We start from the raw sequence: 26898 nt of genomic DNA, 5'->3' as shown, positions 1-26898 counted from the left end.
TTCTTTCAGTTGCTAAGAGTTCACAGCAAGTGTCTTTACATACGATATACTTATGTACAAAATTAATTTTCCAACTTGACATTTAACTCTGAAAACAACACATTTCTACTTTAATGAAAAATGTCTTATAATTATGAGCTGTGTCTTTTTCTGTTTGTATGTATGTCTCACTTCTTGCTGTAATGTGATGCTTGTTATAACGGCACTGATATAATAAACACTTCTGCTGTATGGATTTAAATCTGAGCACTTATTCTTCCCTTCCCTTCTGAATGTATCTATTACCTTACTTAATGCTGTAAAATCTGCAAAATAAGGTGTGGGCAGACCCCAAATTACTGCTTTAGATATGCCATAAATGGAGCATAAATTGTACATGTTTTACTTAATGCCATGCCTTCACTCATCACTAAAGTGCAGGAAACATGAGGAACATGGCGAGCTGATCAGCTATCTCTGACAAGGATGTATAACCAGAACTATTAATGAGGGTTAAATAAATGCTTTCTTGTACAACCCTCACATTAATTATTACTAAAGTTAAGGGCTGTGCAAGTCAGCAAAATATATCATCAACCTACAATTCCACTCACATTATCACTATGGGAATGTTTAGGGTGTGATGTCAAGTAAAGCTTTGTCATGAGCTGATATTAACACAGTCAGTGTTTTTTTCATGTTCATACAACATTCAGGATGTGATATCAGATAAAAAATAAATAAATAAACAGCAGAATCTACAACAAAATATGTTTGCTACCTTGTAACATCACCCATATTCCCTGCCATTCAGGAGGAAGCTGGGATATGGTGTCATTGATGAATGATCACTCTATTAGATTAGAAACTGAGGCATCTCAGATGCTACACCTCTATCAATCATTAACAGATTAGCAGTACACCAATAACAATGCATATAATATGTTTGAAATGGTTTATATCACATCTTCGAAAGTTTAAAACATCGAACCACTTAACATCGAACTGAATACATTGAACCATGAAAACATCAAAATGGTGCGAATGGCAGTTTCTAATGGGGACATGAAACATTAAGGGTGTAGGCAGGGGGGCAAGCCCCCTGCACCCCCACCCCCCAACTACTTAAATATACCAACTACAAGATCACGCTACAGTGTAGGAAATGTTTTCGCACTGTAGTGCACTGAAGTGCGATCTCTGAAGTGGTATATTTAAGTGGCAGGGATTGTGGGGGTGCAGGGGTTCTTGCCCCCCTGCATGCAGCAATTTGTTTTTGATCTACACTACACAGTTTTTTATTTTCCATTTCAATGTTTTACAGTTCGATGAATTCAGTTCGATGTTAGGTGATTCAATATTTTCATCTTTCGATGATGTGATATAAACCAGTTTGAAAGGGTTAATATGGATAGAAATAATGTGAGTCGGCAAACCCCATAAACAGACAAGTATTACTCTAGGTGGATGCTCTTTCTATATTCTTGAGGGTAATAGTTTTTGCTGCACAAAAGTAATTTACTGATGCATAAAACTAAAAAAATATATAAAATAAAAACATCAAATAAATATATCATTCAGGTAAATATTTTACAAAATATAATATAACATCCATATATTTAACTAAAGAACAAAAATATTTAGTGTCAGAGATATGACCCAACTACAATTATTCTGCTATAATGGTGATTTTAAATCTGTAGTGTCCCTAGCATGGAGAATTTTTAGAATAAGAGCAAAATAAATGTTAAATTGCCTTTCCCAGTGGTGCTGTTAAGCTTATGAAACCTAAAACCTGGTCTTCCTAGTGGAACTGAAACAGATTTCTAAAGTTTAGACAAAATGTAAAATTCTGCATTGAAGGGTTTTAGGAACAAAGAACTTGTTATTTGATGTTTAGTAAAAAAATCTATCATCAGTGACCTTTTCGATATCAAAAATCTGTTTAGAATCAAATAGCAGAATTAGCAGACATATCTCTTAATTATTTTTGTTCTAAAGGATTTCACTGTATTCTGGAAATACACTGACTCACAACAGTAACACTGTTGCCCTAGCAGATTCTTTTGTTGTTTCTTGATTTTAGTTAGTAGTAAATGCATCCAAAGTACAAGAAAGGGAAAATCTGCAAGTTAAAGAACATTTTATAGACTGATCATTATATGAAATGTTCATCATGCTTCTGAAACCAAGAATGATAAACGAAAGTTGGAATTGTACTAAAGAAAGGAGAAAGAATATATAAGAGTGAGAGAAAATGCTAAACGAATGACAATTGTGGGTAAATTACTAGTCACCTCATTATGCAATAAAAACAGGTTTCATACAGGTGATGAAATAAAGGAAGCAAAGTAACATTAGCTAATGGAGGGCTAGATTATAAGATTTCAATCAAGATAACTCAGTTTCTATAATTTGGTAAAGAGGGAGATGTGACATAAAAGGGAAATCCTGATTTAAACCTATTCTGTAATAAATCCTTTAAAACTATGCCATATGGAGAGGTAATTAATAAGAAAGAAACTAAAGAAAAGATAAATTCATGAAAATGACACATTCATACATACCTAGAAGATGGGCCATCAAAGCCATAGCTGAATTATAAGCCGAATTCTTCTACAGTCTCATTCAGCATGAATAATACCCAGTTACTTGCACTAAAGCATCTAGATTTCTGAACATTAAAGGGGTAGAGCTGATTCAGATAATGTTAACCCTGTCAGATGTATGCCTCAATCAAAATCTAATGAAAGGGTTTCAGAGGTGAGTAGTCTGTAGAAAAAAATGAGACTGTAGTATTTCATTATAGTGTTCAATGCTTTCCAAGTTCTTGTTTCTGGTAGGGTGGGGCATTATAATCCATTCTAAATTAACAAATTGTCATTGATTTTATGACTCATAAAGGCAGGAGACTGCAATACTATTACTAAACCAAAGTATGTTTAGAAGGCATACAGAAGAAAGCTCTTCTGCCTGTCTTGAATTTATATACCCTACACAAAGTATTTTGCTCTTCAGTTTACATAATTACTGTCAATGTTACTAAATCCAGCTAGATACTTGGATAGAGGATCTACATGACCCCAAAACGCATATGTAATTCTTAAAAAAAAGCATATGTAATTCTTAAAAAAAAGCATATGTAATTCCTTCTGTCTTTGTCATAAGAAGCATTTAGTTTAAGATTTGCAGCAGTTCCTTTTATCTAATTAAAAACAAAACAGTAATGACAAAGCCCCAGATACAGCACCTGTGCCACATTTGTCAATGAATCCACACATAAAGCACTGCCTGTTAGTTTTCTGGCAATAATGCCAGAGATACATTACTGTTGTGTGACACTTTTGTCAACAACACCACATCCTATCCTATGAAACTACTGTCACTGTACTGTGTCTTTTCTGTCAGTAACACCACAGACAAAGTAGTGTTCTGTGACATTTCTATCAGTAACCCCAAATATATAGGACTATAATGTGAAAAGTCTCTTAGTAATTCCACAGATACTGCACTGCCCTGTGAAGTTTCTGTCAATAATGGTGTAGATACAGCACTATCCTGTAACGCTTCTGTCAAAACCATAGATAACTGTACTGTCATGTGATGCTTTGCCAGTAATGCCACAGATACTGTATTGCCCTGTGAAGTTTCTGTCAATAACACCACAAATAATGCACTGTCTTGTGTTGCTTCTGTCAATAACAGCACACACACAGCACTGTCATGTGATGCTTTTGCCAACAATGCCCAGGTACTCCTCTGCCCTGTGAAGCTTCTGTCAACACCACAGATACTGCACTGTCTTGCATTGCTTCTGTCAATAACAGCACACATACAACACTGCCAGATAACACTTTTATCAGTGACATGACAGATGCAGAACTGTCATGTAACACTTTTCTCAGTAAAACCACAGGTGCATCACTATTATGTGGTACTTCTGTCAATAATGCTACAGATACAGTACTGTCCTATGACACTTCTGTCAAGAACACCATAGCTACTTCCCTGTCAACTCATGTAAAAGAAGGAGATTGTCAATAACGCCTCAGATGCCTTCTGACACTTCTATCAATAAAGTCACAGATACAGCAATACTCTGTATCACTTCTGTCAGTAATAATACATACACATCAAAGTCCTGTGTCACTTCTGTCAGTAATGACACATATACACCAATGTCCTGTGTCACTTCTGTCAGTAATGACACATATACACCAAAGTCCTGTGTTACTTCTGGCAGTAAAGATAGAGGTACAATGTTGTGCAACACTTCTGTCAGTAATGTCACAGATATGGCACTGTCCTGTGTCACCTCTATCAAAAACACTACAGACAGATCAGTATCCTGTCAATAACCCTTCAGATACAATACTGTTCTATAATACTTCTTTCAAAAACATCATGTATATGCCATAACATACATATATGTCAACTTTCAGGAAGTCATCATTTCATAGTACAACCCCTTGTATCAAGGTTTTATTCATATTGTATAGAAAAGGTATCAAGCTAAGCAATAAAATATTGTTTTTACAAATGTGTCTCTTCAGTGCTTCTGAAGACTTAAAGTTTAAAAAAAAAGAGATAATTTGATCAAAACATTTTAAGACCACTACATGAATATACAATAAATAACAGAGCTCTGTCATAGGCTGCAGGATGATGTTCCGTTTACCTGGCAGTGGCTAATTAAAAATTACTGATGAATATTATGATGCACATCTTTGATATAACAGTTGTTTCACAACTGGCCTGGTTTCATCGAACGTCCCATGCTGTGCAAATATATATATAAGCATAAGATTCATTCAGGTGCGCAAATGTTCCTGATGTAATTTTCCTTACCTGAAGCTGTTTCCATCTGGTATTGAGCTGTTCAAGGGAACGTGCGTTCTCTGTTGACAGATGCACATCAGAAATGGCAAGCTGGTGTGCCAGGTCATTCACTTGTTTCAGTCCTTCTTTAAGTGGAGACAGTTCTTCTTTAAATAGCTTTTGATAAAAAGGAAGGCATATTAGTACAAGTGAATATATGCTTTTATTGATAAATCCATCACTACTAATCTAAACTAACACAAAAATCAAATAGAACAGACCTAGAGATATGATCAAACTGCAATGAAAACAAATCCATAAATTCTGTAGCATGTTTTTGTTTTTTCCATTACTAAATAGTCTTAAGGCACTGTAGATCTATTATTTGTAGAATGGTTATAGCTCAGAATAGTTTAGAAATCAACAGGTATTTCCTTTCAGTAAAATACTACCATCTCCTGTCCCATCAGATGCCAGATCTTTCTTCATACCTTTTCACAGTTATCTTCAGGCATATGCTATATTCCAGTTGCCAGAACCAATCCATGATTGCCTCTTCCTCCATTCTCAGATTTAATCCATAATCTATTGCTTTTGGGCAGACTTTATAAGTTCCAGAAATCAGGAGATTCATGAGTAAAGGCATGGTATAGCCACTTAGGTGGTCCATGTACTGATCATGAAATAAAAAGGATGCCTTAATCTTTATAACTGAACATATTTATCATCCCCATCTCCAAAGCCCTTATTTATATTTTCCCATGAGCAGCATTCTAGAATAGTATTTATTATAGCATTTTTTTCTGAAGAGGTAGAAAATCCAAAGTGCTTGTGGAATTATCTTGGTAGCCAGGCAATGGGCATAGTATGTTTTATTTTTCCTTCTCCAATGAGTAAGTATACATAAAGCTACATCTTCTTCAGTGGGTGGGGGAAGCACTGAAAACTTTATAAATGTCTGATCCTTTACTAGAAAATAAGGTTTATGGGAGCAGGAGTGATTCCATCTTGAACACACAAATACACACACACACACACACACACACACACACACACACACACACACTGCAACATATAGTAATATAAACATTGGACTCTCTCTCTCAGCCAATCATAAAAGAGGATATCATGCTACAATACATCTCTCTGTCTCTCTCTATATATATATATATATATATATATATATATATATATATATATATATATATATATATGGGAACACTACTAAATCTCGAACGTTTGAAATCTCGAATTTCAAAAGCTTGAGACTATGTAGCCAAAACCCCAAATTACTGAAAGACCAGAAGTGCAAAATTCAAAAATCCTGATGTTAAGGGATTTTGAGTTAGCGCTTCTGGTGTTGCGGTTCAGGTAAGTATGTGTGTATAAGTGTGTTTGTGAGGGGCTTTAGTGTGTGCAAGTGTGTGTTGTGACTGTGGTGTGTGTGTGTGAGAGGGGCTGTATTGTGTGGGTGTGAGTTTGCCTTGTGTGTATGTTTGTGCGATCTCGGAGTTAGAATATTAAAGTAGGGTGGGTGTGGGGGGTGCAGCTTATCTTTAGTGTAGGGTGGTTTGTTTGGTTATGGGGGGAGTCTGTATGTATGTTTGTGTGTGTGCTGTATGTATGTAGTATTTTCGTGATTTTGAATTTTGCGGTTTTAACATTTCGGCAATGTGGGGTTTCAGTCTTATAGTCTCTGTATTTTGGGCTTCGGGATTGTGTAATTTTGGGATTCAGTAATGAACCCATATATATATATATATATATATATATATATATATATATATATATATATCTATATATATATATATATATATATATATATATATATATATATATATATATGTACAAATATATTCCCATCCTCATGTATATACTTTGGCTAGTGACTAAAAGCATGAGATCACAGATAAAAGTAGTAGAAATTAAGTTCTTCACAGGTTATTAAAACAGAGTGAGGATTGTACCAGTTATGCAGGATCTTGGAGCAGAGCTGCTGCTCTTCTTTATCAAGAGGAGTCAAGCTGAAGTGGTTTGGGTATATATTGCATTTACCCCTGGATGTCACCTACAGGTGGTTTATCAAATACAGTTACTGGAAGGAAGCCCTGAGGAAGACCAGCGTTGCTATAGGAATTATGTTTCTCAACTTGCCCGGCAGTTCCTACAGATCCCATGGGCTGATACAGGGCGCAGTGCTAGAGCTATGGAAGTCTTGTCTGTCATACTCAACTTGCTGGCAGTTCCTAAGAATCCCATGGGCTGATACAGTGAGTGATGCTAGAGTTATGGAAGTATTGTCTGTCATACTCAGCTTGCTGGCAGTTCCTAAGGATCCCATGGGCTGATACAGGGAGTGATGCTAGAGTTATGGAAGTCTTGTCTGTCATACTCAACTTGTCTGGCAGCTCCTAAGGATCCCATGGGCTGATATAGGGAATGATGCTAGAGTTATGGAAGTTTTGTCCGTCATACTCAGCTTGCTGGCAGTTCCTAAGGATCCCATGGGCTGATACAGGGAGTGATGCTAGAGTTATGGAAGTCTTGTCTGCCATACTCAACTTGCCTGGCAGCTCCTAAGGATCCCATGGGCTGATACAGAGAGTGATGCTAGAGTTATGGAAGCCTTGTCTGTCATACTCAGCTTGCTGGCAGTTCCCAAGGATCTCATGGGCTGATACAGGGAGTGATGCTAGAGTTATGGAAGTCTTGTCAGTCATACTCAAGCTTGTTGGCAGTTCCTAAGGATCCCATGGGCTGATACAGAGAGCGATGCTAGAGTTATGGAAGTATTGCCTGTCATACTCAGCTTGCTGGCAGTTCCTAAGGATCCCATGGGCTGATACAGGGAGTGATGCTAGAGTTATGGAAGTCTTGTCTGTCATACTCAACTTGTCTGGCAGCTCCTAAGGATCCCATGGGCTGATATAGGGAATGATGCTAGAGTTATGGAAGTTTTGTCCGTCATACTCAGCTTGCTGGCAGTTCCTAAGGATCCCATGGGCTGATACAGGGAGTGATGCTAGAGTTATGGAAGTCTTGTCTGCCATACTCAACTTGCCTGGCAGCTCCTAAGGATCCCATGGGCTGATATAGGGAATGATGCTAGAGTTATGGAAGTCTTGTCTGTCATACTCAGCTTGCTGGCAGTTCCTAAGGATCCCATGGGCTGATACAGGGAGTGATGCTAGAGTTATGGAAGTCTTGTCTGCCATACTCAACTTGCCTGGCAGCTCCTAAGGATCCCATGGGCTGATACAGGGTGTGATGCTAGAGTTATGGAAGTCTTATCTGTCATACTCAGCTTGCTGGCAGTTCCCAAGGATCGCATGGGCTGATACAGGGAGTGATGCTAGAGTTATGGAAGTCCTGTCTGTCATACTCAGCTTGCCTGGCAGTTCCTAAGGATACCATGGGCTGATACAGGGTGTGATGCTAGAGTTATGGAAGTCTTGTCTGTCATACTCAGCTTGCTGGCAGTTCCTAAGGATACCATGGGCTGATACAGGGCGTGATGCTAGAGTTATGGAAGTCCTGTCTGTCATACTCAACTTGCCTGGCAGCTCCTAAGGATCCCATGGGCTGATATAGGGAATGATGCTAGAGTTATGGAAGTCTTGTCTGTCATACTCAACTTGCTTGGCAGCACCTAAGGATCCCATGGGCTGATACAGGGAGTGATGCTAGAGTTATGGAAATTCTGTCTGTCATACTCAGCTTGCCTGGCATTTCCTAAGGATACCATGGGCTGATACAGGGCGTGATGCTAGAGTTATGGAAGTCTTGTCTGTCATACTCAGCTTGCTGGCAGTTCCTAAGGATACCATGGGCTGATACAGGGAGTGATGCTAGAGTTATGGAAGTCTTGACTGTCATACTCAACTTGCCTGGCAGCTCCTAAGGATCCCATGGGCTGATATAGGAATGATGCTAGAGTTATGGAAGTCTTGTCTGTCATACTCAGCTTGCTGGCAGTTCCTAAGGATCCCATAGGCTGATACAGGGCGTGATGCTAGAGTTATGGAAGCCCTGTCTGTCATACTCAGCTTGCTGACAGTTCCTAAGGATCCCATGGGCTGATACAGGGTGTGATGCTAGAGTTATGGAAGTCTTGTCTGTCATACTCAGCTTGCTGGCAGTTCCTAAGGATCCCATAGGCTGATACAGGGCATGATGCTAGAGTTATGGAAGTCCTGTCTGTCATACTCAACTTGCTTGGCAGCTCCTAAGGGTCCCATGGGCTGATACAGGACGTGATGCTAGAGTTATGGAGTCCTGTCTGTCATACTCAGCTTGCCTGGCAGTTCCTAAGGATACCATGGGCTGATATAGGGCGTGTTGCTAGAGTTATGGAAGTCCTGTCTGTCATACTCAGCTTGCTATCATCATTATCCTTTACAAGACAAGTGGTTTAGAAATTGACAGATGTTTCCTATGAATATGTGCATATGTGTTAGTGGGGGGAGCATTAAATTTTATCATGTCCACCATTTATATAAATGCAGTAACATCCAAGTTTGAATACCAAGTGACAGTAACAAAGTGATTTTGAGATGTTCTTCCCATTAGATTTTAACCTTGTGTGTTCATTAATTTTAGCAGTTAATGTGCTGCACAGATGTTGAGCTACAAAATAGTGGCAGCAGATTTTTGTTTTTACTAGCTTATACTGCAGTTTTTCTGTGGAGTATACCTATTTTGTTGTGAAATGTTGTGGGGAGGGGGGAGTATCTACCCATCCCCCCACACCTGCTTACTGCAGTTCTTTTGCAAAGCAATCAAGCATACCTATTTTGCTCTGAAATGTGGATGAAGTTCATGTATGCCTTAATCAGTGGCAACATAGTGCAAAAAATGCACGGGATTCATTCAGCCCTTTCTACATGTTTCCCTTCCCTTCAGGTATGTGAACATGGACTTGTGTAGAACTTGAAGGGAGCGAAGCCTCCACAGAGTGGTGCATGGGAGTCTATCCTGCAGTTTTTTTTCTTGTTTCTTTGCAGTGATACTGGTGCAACATTGATAATATTGTTTTGACAATGGTGGCTTGATGCTGGTGTGTTGTTTGAACATGAATCTACCAGTGTCTGTATTTATTTTGGAAGGATATTGTAAAGTTATTATAAGACACACACATTTCTCCCAAATATTACTAATTGCTTCTACAGAAACAGTACATGGAGACAAAATGGGGATGTTGGCAGCTGAACCCCCGTACACCTCCTGACCTACATAAAACTGCTGTTGCAAAAGTAATTGAACTGCACAAAAGTTATGCAAAAGACTATACAATGAACACTTATATTCTACATGCATACATAGTTAGGAGCTTATATATACAAATTACCTTACTGAGAGCTAAAGTTAGGCATGGTGTAAGGCTTTAGCCATTTTCTCTAATTGTAATACTTTGACATTTATTGAAATACTCCTTTCTTGAAACCCATATAATTGCTATCTTAAAGAGACCAAAAATGATTACTTCAGATGTCTTGAGCCATGTAGGAAAAATGGAAAATGCTACCATATGAAAAACATCAAAGTTGTGTTGTCTACTTTTTACTCCTTTAGGGTGTTTCTCCTTTCCTCATGGTTGTGTGACCATAGAGTTAGTTAGCATATGATGGACATATGGTTAGATTGCATAAGATGGACAGGTTGACAGATGAGATCAGACAGGAGTCCCCGTAGACTATGATGTTTGCGGATGACATTGTGATTTGTAGTGAGAGTAGGAAACAGGTAGAGGAGACCCTGGAGAGCTGGAGATATGCTCTAGAGAGGAAGGTGAAGGTCAGCAAGACAGAATATATTATTGTGAATGAGACGGAGGACAGAAGGATGGTGAGGATGCAGGGAATACAGCTGGTGAAGGTGAATGAGTTTAAAGACTTCGGATCAACAGTTCAGAGTAATGGTGAGTGTGGAAGAGAGATAAGAAGAGAGTGTAGGCAAGATGGAGTGGGTGAAGAAGAGTGTCAGGAATGATTTGTGACAGACGGGTATCAGTAACAGTGAAAGGGAAGGTCTACATGATGGTAGAGAGACCAGCTATGTTTCATGGGTTGGAGACTGTGGCACTGATGAAAAGACAGGAGTCAGAGCTGGAGGTGTCAGAGTTAAAGATAGTAAGATGTGCATTGGGTGTGATGAGGATAAACAGGATTAGAAATGAGTATATTAGAGGGCCAGCGCAGGTAGGACAATTTAGAGACAAAGCCAGAGAGGTAAGATTGTGTTGGTTTGGACATGTGGTGAGGAGGGATGATGGGTATACTGGAAGGAGGATGCTAAAGATGGAGCTGCCAGGTAAGAGGAAAAGAGGAAGGCCTAAGATGAAGTTTATGGATGTGGTGAGAGAGGACATGCAGGTGATTGGTGTGACAGAGCAAGATGCAAAGGACAGGAAGAAATGGAAACAGATGATCTGTTGTGGTGACCCCTAATGGGAGCAGCCAAAAGAAGAAGAATTAGTTAGCATATATAATTAGAACCATCGCTAGATCATCTGGCACCCTTTGCAGTTCCCCAACATAGTGACCCTCACAACTCAAAGTTGAGGAGCCAAAGAGGATCCCACCCCTCAATAAAAGATTACATTCAGTATCAGCGTTCATTTATGTAGCTGCAAAATCCATGCGGCTTCATAAAGCATTACTGATACTGTACTTCTGCACCATCCGCACTTGCAGATCTTGCCTCCTAACAGATTGCACCCAAGACAGCTGCCCCTTCACTACACCATAGCTATAGCTCTTTCCATAAGTAAGTGGATATGAGAATTAAGAGTAGCTTATCCCCAGCAAAAAACACTTTGAAAATAATTTCACCCACATTTTTCGTGGATTTATTTATCATGAGCTTGATTTACCCAAACTGTTGCTGAAGGGTATGTTTTAGATTTTTGTAGTGGCCCTGAAAAAAAGGCATTTCACCTGTCTTAGTGTACAGAGAATAATAATTGGAATTCCCTAATTTGAGAGGGTGACTAATCTCTTTTTTTGAATTCCTTCTCCTTGGTGGAGATAGCCTCGTCAAAGAGCAGCCAGTCTGTGACAGTTGCCAGATCTCTGATATGTTCAAGTAGGACCCACTCTGACATGCTGTAGAAGATGTACATATTGACTGAATGTACAGTCTGCAATCTAAATCAGCATATACAATGAAGTACTTTAAAAGTGCTCAGATGTTTCTCCTGGCTGTCTCAGCAATGATGTGTGAGCAGTACTTTCACCACAGGTGTAGTAATACTGCTGTTGCCGATTGAACATTTGCTGTTGGAAATTAGATATGTATTAATTTTTGATGCTGGATCTGCACTGTGGTTGTTTCTTGCTAACTGCTTTCTCTAGGTGATACAAACATGCAGGTTACTGATTTAAAAGAACTCTTAAGTTTATACCTTTTCCATTTCTTACCACTTAGGTCTATGGCTAGACCATTGCCTCAATGAGACATTTTTTATATAAGTGCAGACATGGGTTTACAAATCTTAACCACTATCATTGCTGTTGAACAATTTACACTGGATATAATGATATTTTACTTCTAGTAACTAGTGTATAAACATCATAACCAGATAGACTGACTACTTTAGTCAGAAGGAACCCGTTACTGAATCATGAAGACCACACGGTAGCAGCCAAGTTCTCACCCCTGCAAAGTTTTCAACCTGAAGATGGGATGGAAGACTTAACTCAGACAGAAGACACCTCTCCCTCAAAGACATCTTCTAAACCAGCTCTAAACATCTAAGACATGCAATGTTTAAAATATGTTCGTATATACTGTATAGTTTTTAGAACCACTTTGAAGCATCTATAAAAACTGCCCTGGTTATTGTGCTTGGACATAATTCTGAAGACTGCATCAGTGAATTGGCTTATTTGGTTGTACTATATGATAACAAAATGGCCCAGTGATATCTCCACAAATGCATAATGATTACTAAGAAGGTCAACAACTGTTAAGTATTTATATATAATGGAAACCAGAAAAAACAGAAAAGATGCATATAGACTGTAGATCCCTTGACTAAGCTGTGGGACTGACAAATAATCTAGAAAACATGGGTAAAAGGCTTCATTTATAATCCACACACAATGACATGACCCTTCAAATCCACAAATGTGTCTATATAGTTGAAAGCTCATATGGTATTATGTGTATATTCTCAATAAAGCATTCTATTCATGTTTTCTGGACTTTTTTTTTTTATTTTTCTGGATGAGCCGTGATTTATGTGAGCAGCCTGAAGTTTTGTTATTGGCCAATGAACTGCTTGCACTTGTTTTTCTGGATGAGCAATGTAAACTTTCCTAAATGGTAAGCAGAGGGTGAAAACCAGTGATCTGAAACCTGCACTCTTAGCATGTGGGAGATTGAGGCATAGTTTCTATTTTTGAAGAGTAAATAGTCTAAAGCTGACAGGGACAAGAAGTGTGCCAGGCTATTACAAATGGAATCTTCAGGTGCAAGCCATCTTTGTTATGCCAGCAAAACTTACTGTATGCGTTTGACTAAAGATCTCCAGTAGGTATGAATAAAAGGAGATGTCTTCTTCACCTGGTGCAAGGTTGAAAATATTCAGGGTCACTGTTTTTTGATTTGTCCAGTTAAATTCTAGAGAAATGACTGCATGAATACTAGTAAAAGCAAGGAATTTTGTGAAATTTTATCTTTAAGCCATACAACTCACTCGGTTGACCTAGCATATTTCCTTGTATTTACCACTTTACTGTAACCACTTCATTCATTCTCCAGTATCTGCCTTAGCCAATTCAGGATACTGGGAGAATCAGAGCCTATCTTAGTTATAACTGAGTGCAAAAAAGAGAAAACATTTCTGGACAGGATGCCAATCTGTCATGGGATGTACTGCATATTTATGTTACATGGCACATGTATGTATATGGAGACTTTAAATGAACAACAATTCATTTATTGTATGATTTTTGTTCTGTAGATACCTGTTTTTACTATGCTTCTACATGAAGCACAAAACATTATAATGGAATTATTATAATGACCCACAATTACACTTGATAATCACTGTCATGATTCTCAAAATTTCAGCTCATAAAAATTAAATTTCCTTACTTTAATAAACATAAACCTATGTCCCGGAACATATAGCCTGTGTATAGAAGTGGCCAAACAAAAGTAATCAATGACTGATTAGTAAATATTTTTTTTTCTTATCACTTATTGTCCCCTGCTGCCTGTTGACCATCAGCCCCCTTCTTGCCAATTGACTCATTCATTTCCTCCTCATCACCAGAGTGAGGATTGACTGAGAGGAGCTGTCATTTTTACAGCAATTAAGGGTGGTTTATGGATCACAGGAGATTACTAGGCTATCAACCTGGAGGTCATTTTAAGCCTAGCCATTTTAACCCAATGTAATACTGTAGCGGTACTAGTCAGTTCCCAAGATTGCATTTAGTGATGACTGCCCATGTCCAGGAGTGTTGTGTGCACTATCCCCGATAAGAATTTATGGTGCCCCATTCACTCATCTAGGTTCCTCTTGAACAGTGTCATACAGGTGCTCTGTTTCACATGAATTGGTAGTTCCAAAGATGTGGTAGTCACTTGGAGATAAATCTGTCCCTCCAGCATGTCCTATTTAAGTTGCAGGCCATATTTAAGTCCCTGGAATGGGTAGCCCTAGACCCATTTGATTTACAGATATGCAGTAAGTTCATTAGGTTTGGGTCTTGGGTTGTTCTGTTGGCCAGGCATAAGTCTCCCCTAAGAAGTCTATATGATATGAAGTATAGTGACAGGGATTTTAGTTGGTCCATGTAAGGCACATGCTGGAGGCCCTTGATCTTCTTTGTTAGAAACCTCTGAGGTCTCTCTAATTGCTGTTGGTGCTTAGTATGGTACATAACAAATGAGGCATTATACTCAATTATGGGTCAGATAAGTGTCAAGTATAGGGGGTTATAACTTCTTTTGGTTTCGTGATGATGCATTTACTAATTAAGTGAGCTATGTGGAAGGCTTTCCTTACAACAGTAGACACATGGTGGTTGAAGTTAAGGTTGTGGTCAACCTGTGATCCTAGGTCCCTTATCACTTCATGAATACTTAGGGTATTGTTATTCATTTGATAGTGTGAAGGGACATTGTTTGTGCTGAAAGGAATGATGATGCATTTCTTTGCATTCAGTTTGAGACTGTGACTAATACACCAGAAGTTGGTTTGTGTGAGACCAACCTGGAGTATACTGACATCATTTGGGGATTCAATGATTGCACCTAGTTTGCAGTTGTCTGCAAACTTGGTCAGCCACAAACCTTTAGTTTTGACCTGAATTTCTGAGAAGTATATACCAAGTAGGGGGCTCAGCACTGACCCTTGTGGCACCCCACTGGTAACAGGTCTTCTGGTTGATGCATTGTCACCCACTTTGATAGTGTGTTATTTATGAGGTCCATAATAATACATTCCATGGCCTTACAGATGAGGCTGGTCAGACTTACGGGTCTGTAATTCCCTGGATCTGTTGCTAGGCCACCTTTTTGGAGGGGAATAACTGTAGTCATTCTCCATTCCACAGCAACAAAGCCTGTGGTTAGTATATGATTAAAAAGGGTACTTAGTGGTGATGCTAGTTCATGTTTTAGCTTGTTTAGAAGACAGCCTGGAATATCATCTGGTTCCAAAGAGGCTGTGTTTGGACAGGGCTTTGAGGACCTGTTCTTCAGATATGTAAGGTGGGGAAGTTTGGGGGAGGGTTTACTGTAAGTTAGGAGGGGATAAGGGAGTGAAACTTTCACTAAACCTATCCGATAGTGGGTTCGCTATCTCTTTGGGGTCAGTGTGTGTGATATCGTTGGCCACCAGTTCTGCACATGCTTGGGTCTTACCCTTTAGGTTACATACATAGCTGTAAAAGGCCTTATGGTTATCCTTGGCAGTACTTGTTAGGTTTCTCTCAAAGCAGCTCTTGGACAAGTTGTCTTATTTGTCTGTTAAGGCTGAGGAGGGTGTTTTCCATTGTTGGGTCCTTGTCTTATTTTTCTTGGACGGCAACTTTTTGTATTTATTGTATAGTTTGTTGATGCTGGAAGTCCACCATGGCAGCTTGGTTTTATTTGGGGCTCTGACTTTGATTCTATCTGGTACAGCTGAGTTTATATACTTATGCAAGTGATTGTACAGGGCACTAGTGTGAGCTTTGGTGTAGTTACCACTTTCAGCTTGGGGTGGGGCTTGGAATGCATTTATACCTTCACCTAGGAGGGTATAGTTTGCCTTGATGAAGTTTTTTAGTCTGATTTTATATTTTGTGAGTTCTGGTGTTAGTGTCAGTTCCAAGGTGACTGACTTGTGGCCATTTTTAACTAATGAGGGTCCAACAGTTGCAGCAGTGCACCTGCTTGACATGCTGGTAAGGAACAGACAGTTTGTTTCTCCTGTCGGGGTATGAACAATTTGCTCCAGGGCATTTGAATTCACAAAGTCAAGGAACTTTTGTGCTAGCGAGTTTGGGCTAGAGTAGGTTTTCCAGTTGATGGTTTAATAAGGGTTTTGCGGAACTAAATGATGATGTGAAATGAGTTTCCATGTTGATTGTCCCTCACTTCCACAATGAACCTCACCAGCAAGCAGCCCATCCCTTCCCCTAAAGCATGGGAAGTGGTTTCCCTGATCTTACTTCCCTAAGCACCCACTACCCTCCCCCTCTTCCCCAGATAGTGGGCAGTGGGATTTTGCCCTTTCTTCCCTGTTTTGCAATCTCTGATTTGGTATATATAATTAGCAGTGGGTGTGGGGATTGCTGGGAGGGGGGGGGGCTTGCCCCCTGCATTAGAAGTTCTTTTTTTTTTTTTTTTTTTTTGATTTACTGATGTTAGTCATTTGTGGTCAATGTAGTGGTTCAGCAATTTTTGAAATAGAATCCTATCAGGCTAGTTATCTCCATCCAGAGAAAGGCATCTTCAGCTGATGAGTGTTTTTTACATTTGTCCTACCATCACTGTGGTTGTAAGTACAGTATATTATGACCTTTACTGAGTAGTAGCTAGCTTGAATTGTATGCACTCAGTTTATGCTTGCCTACAGTCTTGTAAAAAACCCTAAGCAGCTGCAAACTCATCATCCTACCAAGAAGAAACACCCTTATTTATGAAACTCGTCCTCTGTTCTTTCTATAAAATGATAAAATCCCATGTGATTTCTACTACAGCCCCTCTGCTTGGAAAGAGCTCAGAACATTTTCAAAAGGGTGGGAACATCAAGATCTAAAGTGCTGGATGGAAGACCACATGTTGCAGTACAGCAGCTATAGGATATGCTTCAATTATGCTTCAAGTATAATATCTTACTGTGATGTCTGTCCATGAAGGCTGAATTCATGGGCACAAGGTCAGACTCCTCATATCTCTTATACACAGCTACACAATACCAAGCAGTGATTTATTCACTGTAATTTAAGCATCATAAAATAGCCCCTGATGTGTATTTTTGGTTGTCTGACAGACAGCAATGGGACAAGTTGTAATTTCCTGCATATATATTTGCTTAGTCTCCAGACTGTAACTGGGAGGATTTGGTTATGCTGAAGCATCTAATCTCTTGCATAAATCCATCACACTGAAGCTTGCCCAAAGAAAAGGCACAGAAGAATACTTGCCATCACATGGACTTCATTCTGGATTGTAAAGGATTTCTGACTCTCTAAGCTGCAGTGCAAGTAATCATTTTATAGGTTGTGGACCTCCTGTCTCTGTCAAGATTATCCAAGTCATATTGCTAGAGGCAAATTATATTGATCCATACCCTAACAATACTGCAGTAGCTACACTCAGGATGCACAACTATCTTTGTCAATGTTATCAGGATGCACTGATATACGTAGACACTTCCAAAATCTGGACACAAAATATTTAACTTCAGCCCTGCATCACTGTTCTGAATATGAAACAGCACACAATAAGCAATAAATCAAAACAGACAAATTTGATGCAAGTAGAAAATGAATTTTCACAGAACATGTACTGCTGGTGTGACTATTTCCATATTAATATAGTGATGCAAAACAGAGCACCAATGCCAGGGTAGCTGGTATAGGGAAGGATTAATGTAGATCTCAGAAATGGAAATAGGCACTGTAATTATTACACCAGGTAAAAATAAACATAAATGACTAAAAATCATTTTTGTACTATAGCACACTTATCAGTAAACGTAGGAAGGGACTATTGAGCTGTTATGCATATTCATAGATAGTAGCCCAGTTACTGCACAATAGTGCATTATTTTAAGGAATACCCCTTGGTTAAATGAAGCCAACTACTGAATCATTTCTGAAAGACAGGGCAGCCCTACCTGGATAGACTGAGATCCTGTGTAAGCTTTTGGACACCCTCCTCAGTAATAACTATTTCACTTTCATTTGAGAGTTCTCCAGCCAAACTACTGGCATTACCATGGGTACAGCCATGGCACTCAGCTTGGCTAATGTAGCCCTTGGGATATGGAAGAAGGATACAGTGTTCCAAAGTAGGTACATCAATTCCATTAAATGTTATTTACACTTTATAGATGACATTTTTACCATATGGGAAGGAGAAAAATCCCCCTTGAAAGATTATTTTGACTTTATTAATCAATCTACTAACTTCCTAAAATTAAGATAAAAACCAGGACAGCAACCACTGCGATGGCAAATCTTTTACTAAAATACATAAAATGATTTGCTTGGTTTTCCAGTGTGAGCATCTGTGAGTATTTGGTTACTCTGATGCTCAAACTTCCTAAAATTGACATGTGACAACAACAAAACAGCAGTCACCTTTCTGGACATCACCATAACTAAAGCTATGGAGATGGGTCCTCCAACTAACAATCGCTTTAGGAAACCCTCACTAATCAACTTGCTGCAACACAACAACAGTGTGTGTTAGATTTTATGAATATAAATCTGAAATTAATTATGTTGTAAATATGCTGAAAGAAAAGGCTTGCTTAAATGCAGAAACAAAGTTTAAGTAAAATGTGATCAGCAGTCATACTAAATGACCATGGCCTGAATGGACATTATTGCCTTACAGACTCAAGGCAGGATGTTATGCAAGAACAAAAATGCAAAATCTGCTTTTAAAGAACAATGACATGTTTTTCTGCATGGAAAAACAGGATATGACATAAGAACAGATACAAAGATCCAAATAAAATACAGGATGTTCACACTGTCAAAATATGTTTTTCTTCATAAAACAGGATATGCTTATCAGCATTGGCATAAGAACATGTGTTTTATACAAAGATCCAAATAGAATACAGGACAATGTGTTTCCTCAAAAATATGTTTTCTACATGGACATCAGGACACTGTTACAGGATATTCACACTGTCAGAAAAGCTGGTCTCTTACAAGACATTGTTAAACAAGGAAGTTTAGTATTGTTTCTACAGGATAAGCAATTCTCCAAAATATGTTTAAAAGAGTATATAAAGAGCTGTATAAATCCAGTTGTTTAGGGATATGGTAGGAACACATTTGGTGTTCTGAGGTAAATGTTATATCTCTCACATCATCTGTACTATATGAGAAGTAAAGTTGGAACAGTACTTTTAAGCTGCAACGTTTGTCCAGTTTTATTTATTATAAAACTGCTCTTAAAGACAAGTGCTGCAAAGTATATTCTCTCATCAGTGTATATTCTGCAAGTTTCTGTATGCAACAGACTGTGAATGCAAATATAACTAGACATTGAATTTTAGCAAGAATCCCACAGCAAGAAGCAAGAAGCAAGTAAGAGACATATAATATTTTTTCAATGGCGAGGCAGCTGAGTGACTAGCACCATATAATTTTTCAATGGCAAGCTAGTCTGCATTTGAACCTACAATCTGCATTCAACCACAGGAGGAGTGATGGTAAGCCCTGCAGAGGGTCACTTCAGTTAAATTCAGTAACTAACATTTTATGCGTATGTGTCAATTCTGAACAGAAGTATTCCAGTTTATGCAGCTTGCAGTAGTAAAGTTTTGTGAGACTAGTTCAAGAAATTTGCAGTGCCATATCCACTAGCCCATCAGTCCACTGCCTGTTGTGCTTTCCCAGCTTCTCAAGTGACTTTGAAAAATTCCAGCCATCTGCAATAGCAGCCTGATCACCTGTTTTCTTGCTAACTGGTAAGACTTTTTTCTGTGTCACATATTTAGTGTGAATGATGTTAAAACAGTTTGTATATTCTTAAGAGAGTTTTATATTCTTAAGACAGTTTGTATATTCATATATAGTTTCTGTATTCCTAGACAGGTTGTATATTACTAGATAGTATGGATATTATTTATAATTCATGCAGGAGTAAACCAAACTTTAGTAAATTGCTATGTTGGTATACACAGCACATTAGTAAATGTAAAACCTTATTAGGGCAGGTTGATAGTAAGGCATTATGCAAATGTATTACAATATTTGGCTGGTATCTCAAAGAAAATCATGTGAAATATGACAAATGTTTATTGTGTGATTCAACAAAACTGCATTTTGTGTATTATGTCATAAAAAAATATTGCATCATATTGCAAATATAAAAATAGACTGTAAAGACAGATCTGAAGAATTAACTAAGGGTAAAGTGTTTCCATTACATTCTGATGTTGAACAGTTATGTTCTGTCACCAGATGCAAAAGGTTTATTTCAGAGTTGCAACAACAGTCAAATCAGTTACTGATAGAAACTCTAGTACATTTTGTTACAAAGAAATGTAATAAACTTCTAAAAGACAGACACAATGAGTTCAGGAAACTTAGACAAGTTATACATACATCTTTTCAAAAGTGCATAGGAGTTTCAAATTCAGCAGAACAGCTTACTAAAGAATGTCAGAAAGACCATGCAACATCACAGGAAATTCAACAGAAGTTGCAGGGTAAAGAAAATAAATTAGCTGAACTGACAAAGACTGGGAACTTCCTGCATACACAGTTAATCTGTGCAAAAGAAATATATTTTATAATATGTTTATGTTTTGAAAATGGTTAAACATACATGGTAGGATAGTAGGATCTGATGTCTGGACAAATCATTCTTAAATGTTTTACTTTCATTCAGTTAAAGCAAGACATCTATCAGTACTACAGTAAAGTAAAGCATATGAATGCCATTCATTAGCATAGTCAAAAGGTAAACAAAACTGTTCTAGTGTATTATAATATATAAAAGTAAATAAAATAGATGAGTAAAAATTTAAAGTCACAAGACTGACATGCTTGTATAAAGATATACAGATACAAGACAGACATGCATGTGTGTTCTTTTCATCTAGAGTACATCTGTTACAATACACAAGAATAACAGGCAGACAACAGCAAATATAAATAATATAAATATAAATGTGTTGGTTAAACTAATATCTATTTTGTTTTACAATTTGTTTATAATTATATAGTAACACCAAACAGTTAAAGTTCTGAATTTTAAAATAAATAAAATCACAGATGGTATTATTCAAACAGTTTTGTAAAATTAATGGCGGACAGTTAAATAGTTAAATAAATAAATAAAAATACTGAAATCCATGTAAGGTAATTATAAAATGATGTCTATTTATGTTGTATAAATGCATAGTTATGCAAATCACAATCACATTAAAGGAAAAATGCTAAAAGAATTAACTATAGTTTACAGAGTATGAAATGTGAGCTCAGACCTTCCTAGACTGAATGAATAGTTACAGGAAATGCTGGAAAGATAAGATAAACAACAAGACTGATTGCCAGATAAGTAGCTTGAGTTTTTCTAAAAAAACAAGAGATGGCTTAAAACTGATTACAGCTATACAAGAGTGAATAAAGATATGCAAAAATGCATAAATGTTTCTAATAGCAAGAATGGTCACTATTTTTAATATGTTTTTGGCAAAACAATGTTGGTATAAAAAGCATGAATATTTTTAATAATTGTTGAGTATGTAGTTTAAAATAACAGGACATATGAATTTGGTATCAATTCCACTAGATATTTCTAAAGAGACAAACATTTTCCAAGATTTTGCTTAATATTAATGTTATTAAATTTGTAAGATTAGACTAAATGTACTTTATAGTCATTGTATGTACAAATGCAGAAGAATTCAGTACAAATGAGATTAATGTCTAGTAATAAATATGTGTGAAAACCATATTTAATAAAAATGGGTCCAGGGTACCTACTAGATTGAAATGCATAAATAGCAAACAGTCTGTGTAAATACATACTGTAAAGAATACATCGTGATAAGTTCAAAAGTAATTTGTCAAGTTGTAATATCATTGGTTTTACCCCAGTAAATTGCTTTCAAATATTTATTATCTAAGCCCAGTTCAGTGTTTTACCAAGATGTTATTGAGCAGTTCAAAGACATGACCACAATGTTATGGTTAAAATGACATTGAAATTGTGTGTTTTCAGCAGTGTATAAATGCTTGCAGTAGCACATGGTTACTGTCTCTTATAGTTGGTTCAACAGTTGCAAAGAGTTAATGAAACAGTTCTAAGTCATAAATTAAATTCTGTGATTGCAAAAGAATAAATTGATCATGTTAAAAAAAAAAAAAAAATAATAACATTAAAGCAGACACAGCTCATAACTGATAAAATATTTTCACAGAATGGTCTGCAAAAGAAAAAGTTGTTAAATACATTCAGTTTTGGTAGTAATACTTTAATAATATTGTATTAACTATGTAAAATTGCATTTTGATTTGTTGTATCAAACTAAAGGTTTGTTTCTTGTGTTTTCTATATAAAATGTTTTGAGTATGTTTAAAAACAGAGGGAATTGTTAGATTTTATGAATATAAATCTGAAATTAATTATGTTGTAAATATGCTGAAAGAAAAGGCTTGCTTAAATGCAGAAACAAAGTTTAAGTAAAATGTGATCAGCAGTCATACTAAATGACCATGGCTTGGAAAAGGAATCTGCTGAATGGACATTATTCCCTTACAGACTCAAGGCAGGATGTTATGCAAGAACAAAATGCAAAATCTGCTTTTAAAGAACAATGACATGTTTTTCTGCATGGAAAAACAGGATATGACATAAGAACAGATACAAAGATCCAAATAAAATACAGGATGTTCACACTGTCAGAAAAGCTGATCTCTGACCATGTGTTTTCTCAAAAATATGTTTTTCTTCATAAAAAACAGGATATGCTTATCAGCATTGGCATAAGAACATGTGTTTTATACAAAGATCCAAATAGAATACAGGACAATGTGTTTCCTCAAAAATATGTTTTTCTACACGGACATCAGGACACTGTTACAGGATATTCACACTGTCAGAAAAGCTGGTCTCTTACAAGACATTGTTAAACAAGGAAGTTTAGTATTGTTTCTACAGGATAAGCAATTCTCCAAAATATGTTTAAAAAGAGTATATAAAGAGCTGTATAAATCCAGTTGTTTAGGGATATGGTAGGAACACATTTGGTGTTCTGAGGTAAATGTTATATCTCTCACATCATCTGTACTATATGAGAAGTAAAGTTGGAACAGTACTTTTAAGCTGCAACGTTTGTCCAGTTTTATTTATTATAAAAGTTATTGGTTACTGCTCTTAAAGACAAGTGCTGCAAAGTATATTCTCTCATCAGTGTATATTCTGCAAGTTTCTGTATGCAACAGACTGTGAATGCAAATATAACTAGACTTTGAATTTTAGCAAGAATCCCACAGCAAGAAGCAAGAAGCAAGTAAGAGACATATAATATTTTTTCAGTGTGCACCCTCAAATCATAAAAGAAAATGCTGTGAAATCCCAGGGAATGAGGATTGCAAGAGTTTTGAAAGAATTAAAAAAAAATTCCACCAATCTAATGAACTTAGAAAGGGACTTTCTTGTTGGGGATTACAGAAAAAAAATGCTTCACAAAATCATGGAGCCAATTAGAGCTCTGAAGCTACAAAATGTCCCAAGGCCAAATGAGCTCCCAGCTAGGACTAATATAGAATTTTGACACAGATATTCTGACAAAAAACATGGCTTTAACATTAACCACTGGCTACAAAGAAATTCATAAAGTAATTACAGACAACTGGATCATCAAGTCTGAGAACATACAACCTGAAAACATACTTGAACCTGGGCCCTCTTCTGCATTTAGAAGAGCAAAGAATGCAAGAGACTGGGTTGACAATAAAGGCAAAACCAAGGAAGAAATCAGTGGGGCCTAGAAATGTGGACCACCTTGTTGCACCTTTTATGGATATCTGAGTAACTCTAAACATTTCTATTGACCCATCTACAGCAAGACATGCTGGAGTCACAAAAGGTGCAGTTGTAACACTCAGAATGTCATATACAGGTCCCAATTTGGCTCTTGCAGAGTTACTGTGTGGACAGGTCAGAATGACCCACCATTTATCAGACATAAGACTTAAAGTGTCTAAACTCCACTGGTGAAGCACCACCTGGAAACTCTGGACATGATATATTCAGCTTTGATCTACTGGATAAAGCAGATATGGGGGTTCTTGAAGGCAACAGGAATGCCATCTTAGAGAAGATATAGCTCTATTGGATCATCAAACTAAATGCTTGCAAACCACCTGGACTCACTACTTGCATTTCTATCAAATGTTTTTAACACTAAGGAAGTTAAATCACAGTATGTTTTATTGAAAGTAAGATGAATTGGTCTGGAAATCTATAAAAAGTTCTGTTAAAACAGATGGACACCTAAGCACTTACACTGGTATATACTGATTTTCAGATGGATCTGACGAAGCTGAAGAAGCCAAATGCAAAAGCATTTTTAAAATGTTAAAATGTTTGGGAATCCTTGGTATCTGAAGCAGGACAGTTAAACTAGTAACACATGGTTATGTTTAAGCACAGAAAAAGGAATTATCTTGATTGAGCAGGCTGAGCTGATATTGAATTTATATTGATTATGGTTAACTGATATTGAAATATTACACAAGTGGTTTATGAGGAGGGGAGAATAGAGGAGGATTAGCCAGTGGGGATACCCCATCCCCATTGGTGGAGATTTGGTCATATTCAAATCAGGTGTGCTTTCCCTCCACCAATTACCCCTCCCCCAGCTGACATACTCAAATTAGGTGTATTTGACACTAATTAAAACAACTGGCTATTCTGAGCTCTCCCCTCAGAAAACCCTTATAACCAGGGCAGCGCTCAATGTAAACCATTAAGATTTGACTGTAAGAATGCCCATCCATCTGCAAAGACTAAAAACTAAAAACTGCACCAGTTGTCTTATTCCTCTGGAGAGGAGAGTTAGGTAAGCAATCTACAGTCAGCTCTGAGTCAGAGTTGCTTGTATCCCAAATCAAAGTCTTGTTTTGTTTGTCCTGAAATCCAAGTCTCTGGATTACAGATCAGGTATCACAATCTGCCTTCAATGAGTGGATCTTTGGAAATCTTGTGAATACTTACTTTTCTGAGGATGCATCTATTCACCAACACTGTTTGACTGACTGAATTACAGGAGTATAGTCACAGACTCTGCAAGGATCTGCATGCATGTACCTAATTCAGAAGTACAGTTATTACTGACAAAAATATACAAGTGGTCATAAAAAACTGCTAGTGACTAGGACAGAGAATGCTTAGTAAGAAGTAGGGTCTGCACCCTTTTAAGGCAAGGGAACCACAATTCTTACTTCCATCTAATTGTGCTGCTGTTAATCTTTAACAATCTTTAGTAATGATGAAAACAAAAGCGGCTCTGCTGATATTTTACTTGCATTGCAGGATAAAAACAGGTACAGAAAATAAAGCAAATTCAAAAGAGAAGGAGAGGCAAGCTACAGAAAAAAAAGCTTAAGAATGAATGGTAAAAATATCACCATTTCTATCAAGGCAGGATGAGCTTAAGCCAATCACTTTCAACCAATCTGCAGCAGTAATAAAGCATACGACTGTTAGAAGAAAAACATGAAAGCAGAAGCTATTTCAGTTGTTATTATGGATTAACAGCCTCTGGAGCCACTGGATTTTAATCAAGTCACAGAAAATGCAATCCATTGCTTCTTTTAATTTTGGTGATGTGAAAGACTTTTATCTAAGGTCAACGGCAGATTTCCTGTGCTCATTCTTAAGGCAGTTATTCATATTCTGGGCTTTCTGGAAGAATTTGGTAACCACTTTCATCAATATAGTTGCTAAGTTTTTGGAGCAACCTTCAATACTACAAAAACTGCCTTCTGTTATTATTATTTATTTATTTTTTTTTATAGGTTAGAACTAAGCTAACTGCCCTTGTGAGCCATTTTAAGCCTAGCCAATTATCCCTTGTGAGATTCAAACCCTGCACCTTGTGTTTGTAAGGCAAACTTAACCATTAGACCACCCTCCCAACGATTTATTTATTTATTTTTATGTTATTCTTTACTTATATTTGTTTACCAAGGTAGTGCACTGATCTCAATTGACCATCTGTAAGCACAACCCTGGTGAATATGATCAAAATAAGAAATGAACAAAACATATTTACAATAAAAAAATATGCTATAAAACAGATACATATTTACAGATGCAAAAATATGCTACAATATGTATTTACATAACATTTGTTTATGGGGAAAATCTGACTGGGACAGAGCGCATTTTCAGCAGAGGGCCGGGGAGAAATGGTCCAGATGCATGTCTTTGGAATGTGGAAGTAAACCAGAGCACCCGGAAGAAACCCACGTGAACACAGAGAAGACATGCAGACTCCACGCAGAAGGCACCCCAGACAAGACTCGAACTGGAGAACCCCTTGCTGTGAGGTGACAACCCTAACCACTGCACCACTGTGCCACCCAATATTCAGTTCAAATGTACTTAAGTTTATTTAAATGTAAATTTATTTAAATGTAAGTTTAGAGGTTTCTCTTAGACACAAAACCAGCACATCCATAAAATTAACGACTATAAAATGAGGCACAGAAAGATATATTTAGACACTAGAGAATACTTTGGAACAAACTAGAATCACAACAAATTCATCGGATCAAAGACAGGCTGACACTTTGCAATTCAGACAAGCTGAAGAAGGTCCATGATGTATTCTGCATTCATTTATTTATTTGTTCTCTGATTAGTTAGTCTACCTCAGTGTTATGGGGGAACTAC

The 26898-nt window shown here is 37.4% G+C and overlaps 1 protein-coding gene across 5 annotated transcripts in view; it reads right to left on the bottom strand.

Moving 5' to 3' along the window:
- The window catches only part of DRP2 (dystrophin related protein 2), a 4029288-nt gene that overhangs the window by 1302760 nt on the left and 2699630 nt on the right, over positions 1 to 26898 (bottom strand). For all 5 annotated transcript variants that reach the window (XM_044057118.1, XM_044057116.1, XM_044057114.1 and 2 more), the window contains one exon: positions 4828 to 4974. In XM_044057118.1, the coding sequence (XP_043913053.1) occupies positions 4828 to 4974 (147 nt within the window). The remainder of the gene's footprint in view (positions 1 to 4827; positions 4975 to 26898) is intronic.

Source organism: Protopterus annectens, chromosome 15.part0, assembly GCF_019279795.1.
Source record: "Protopterus annectens isolate FY-2018-M chromosome 15.part0, PAN1.0, whole genome shotgun sequence".
Lineage (NCBI taxonomy): Eukaryota > Metazoa > Chordata > Ceratodontiformes > Protopteridae > Protopterus > Protopterus annectens.
This window is presented reverse-complemented; position numbering and strand designations above follow the sequence as displayed.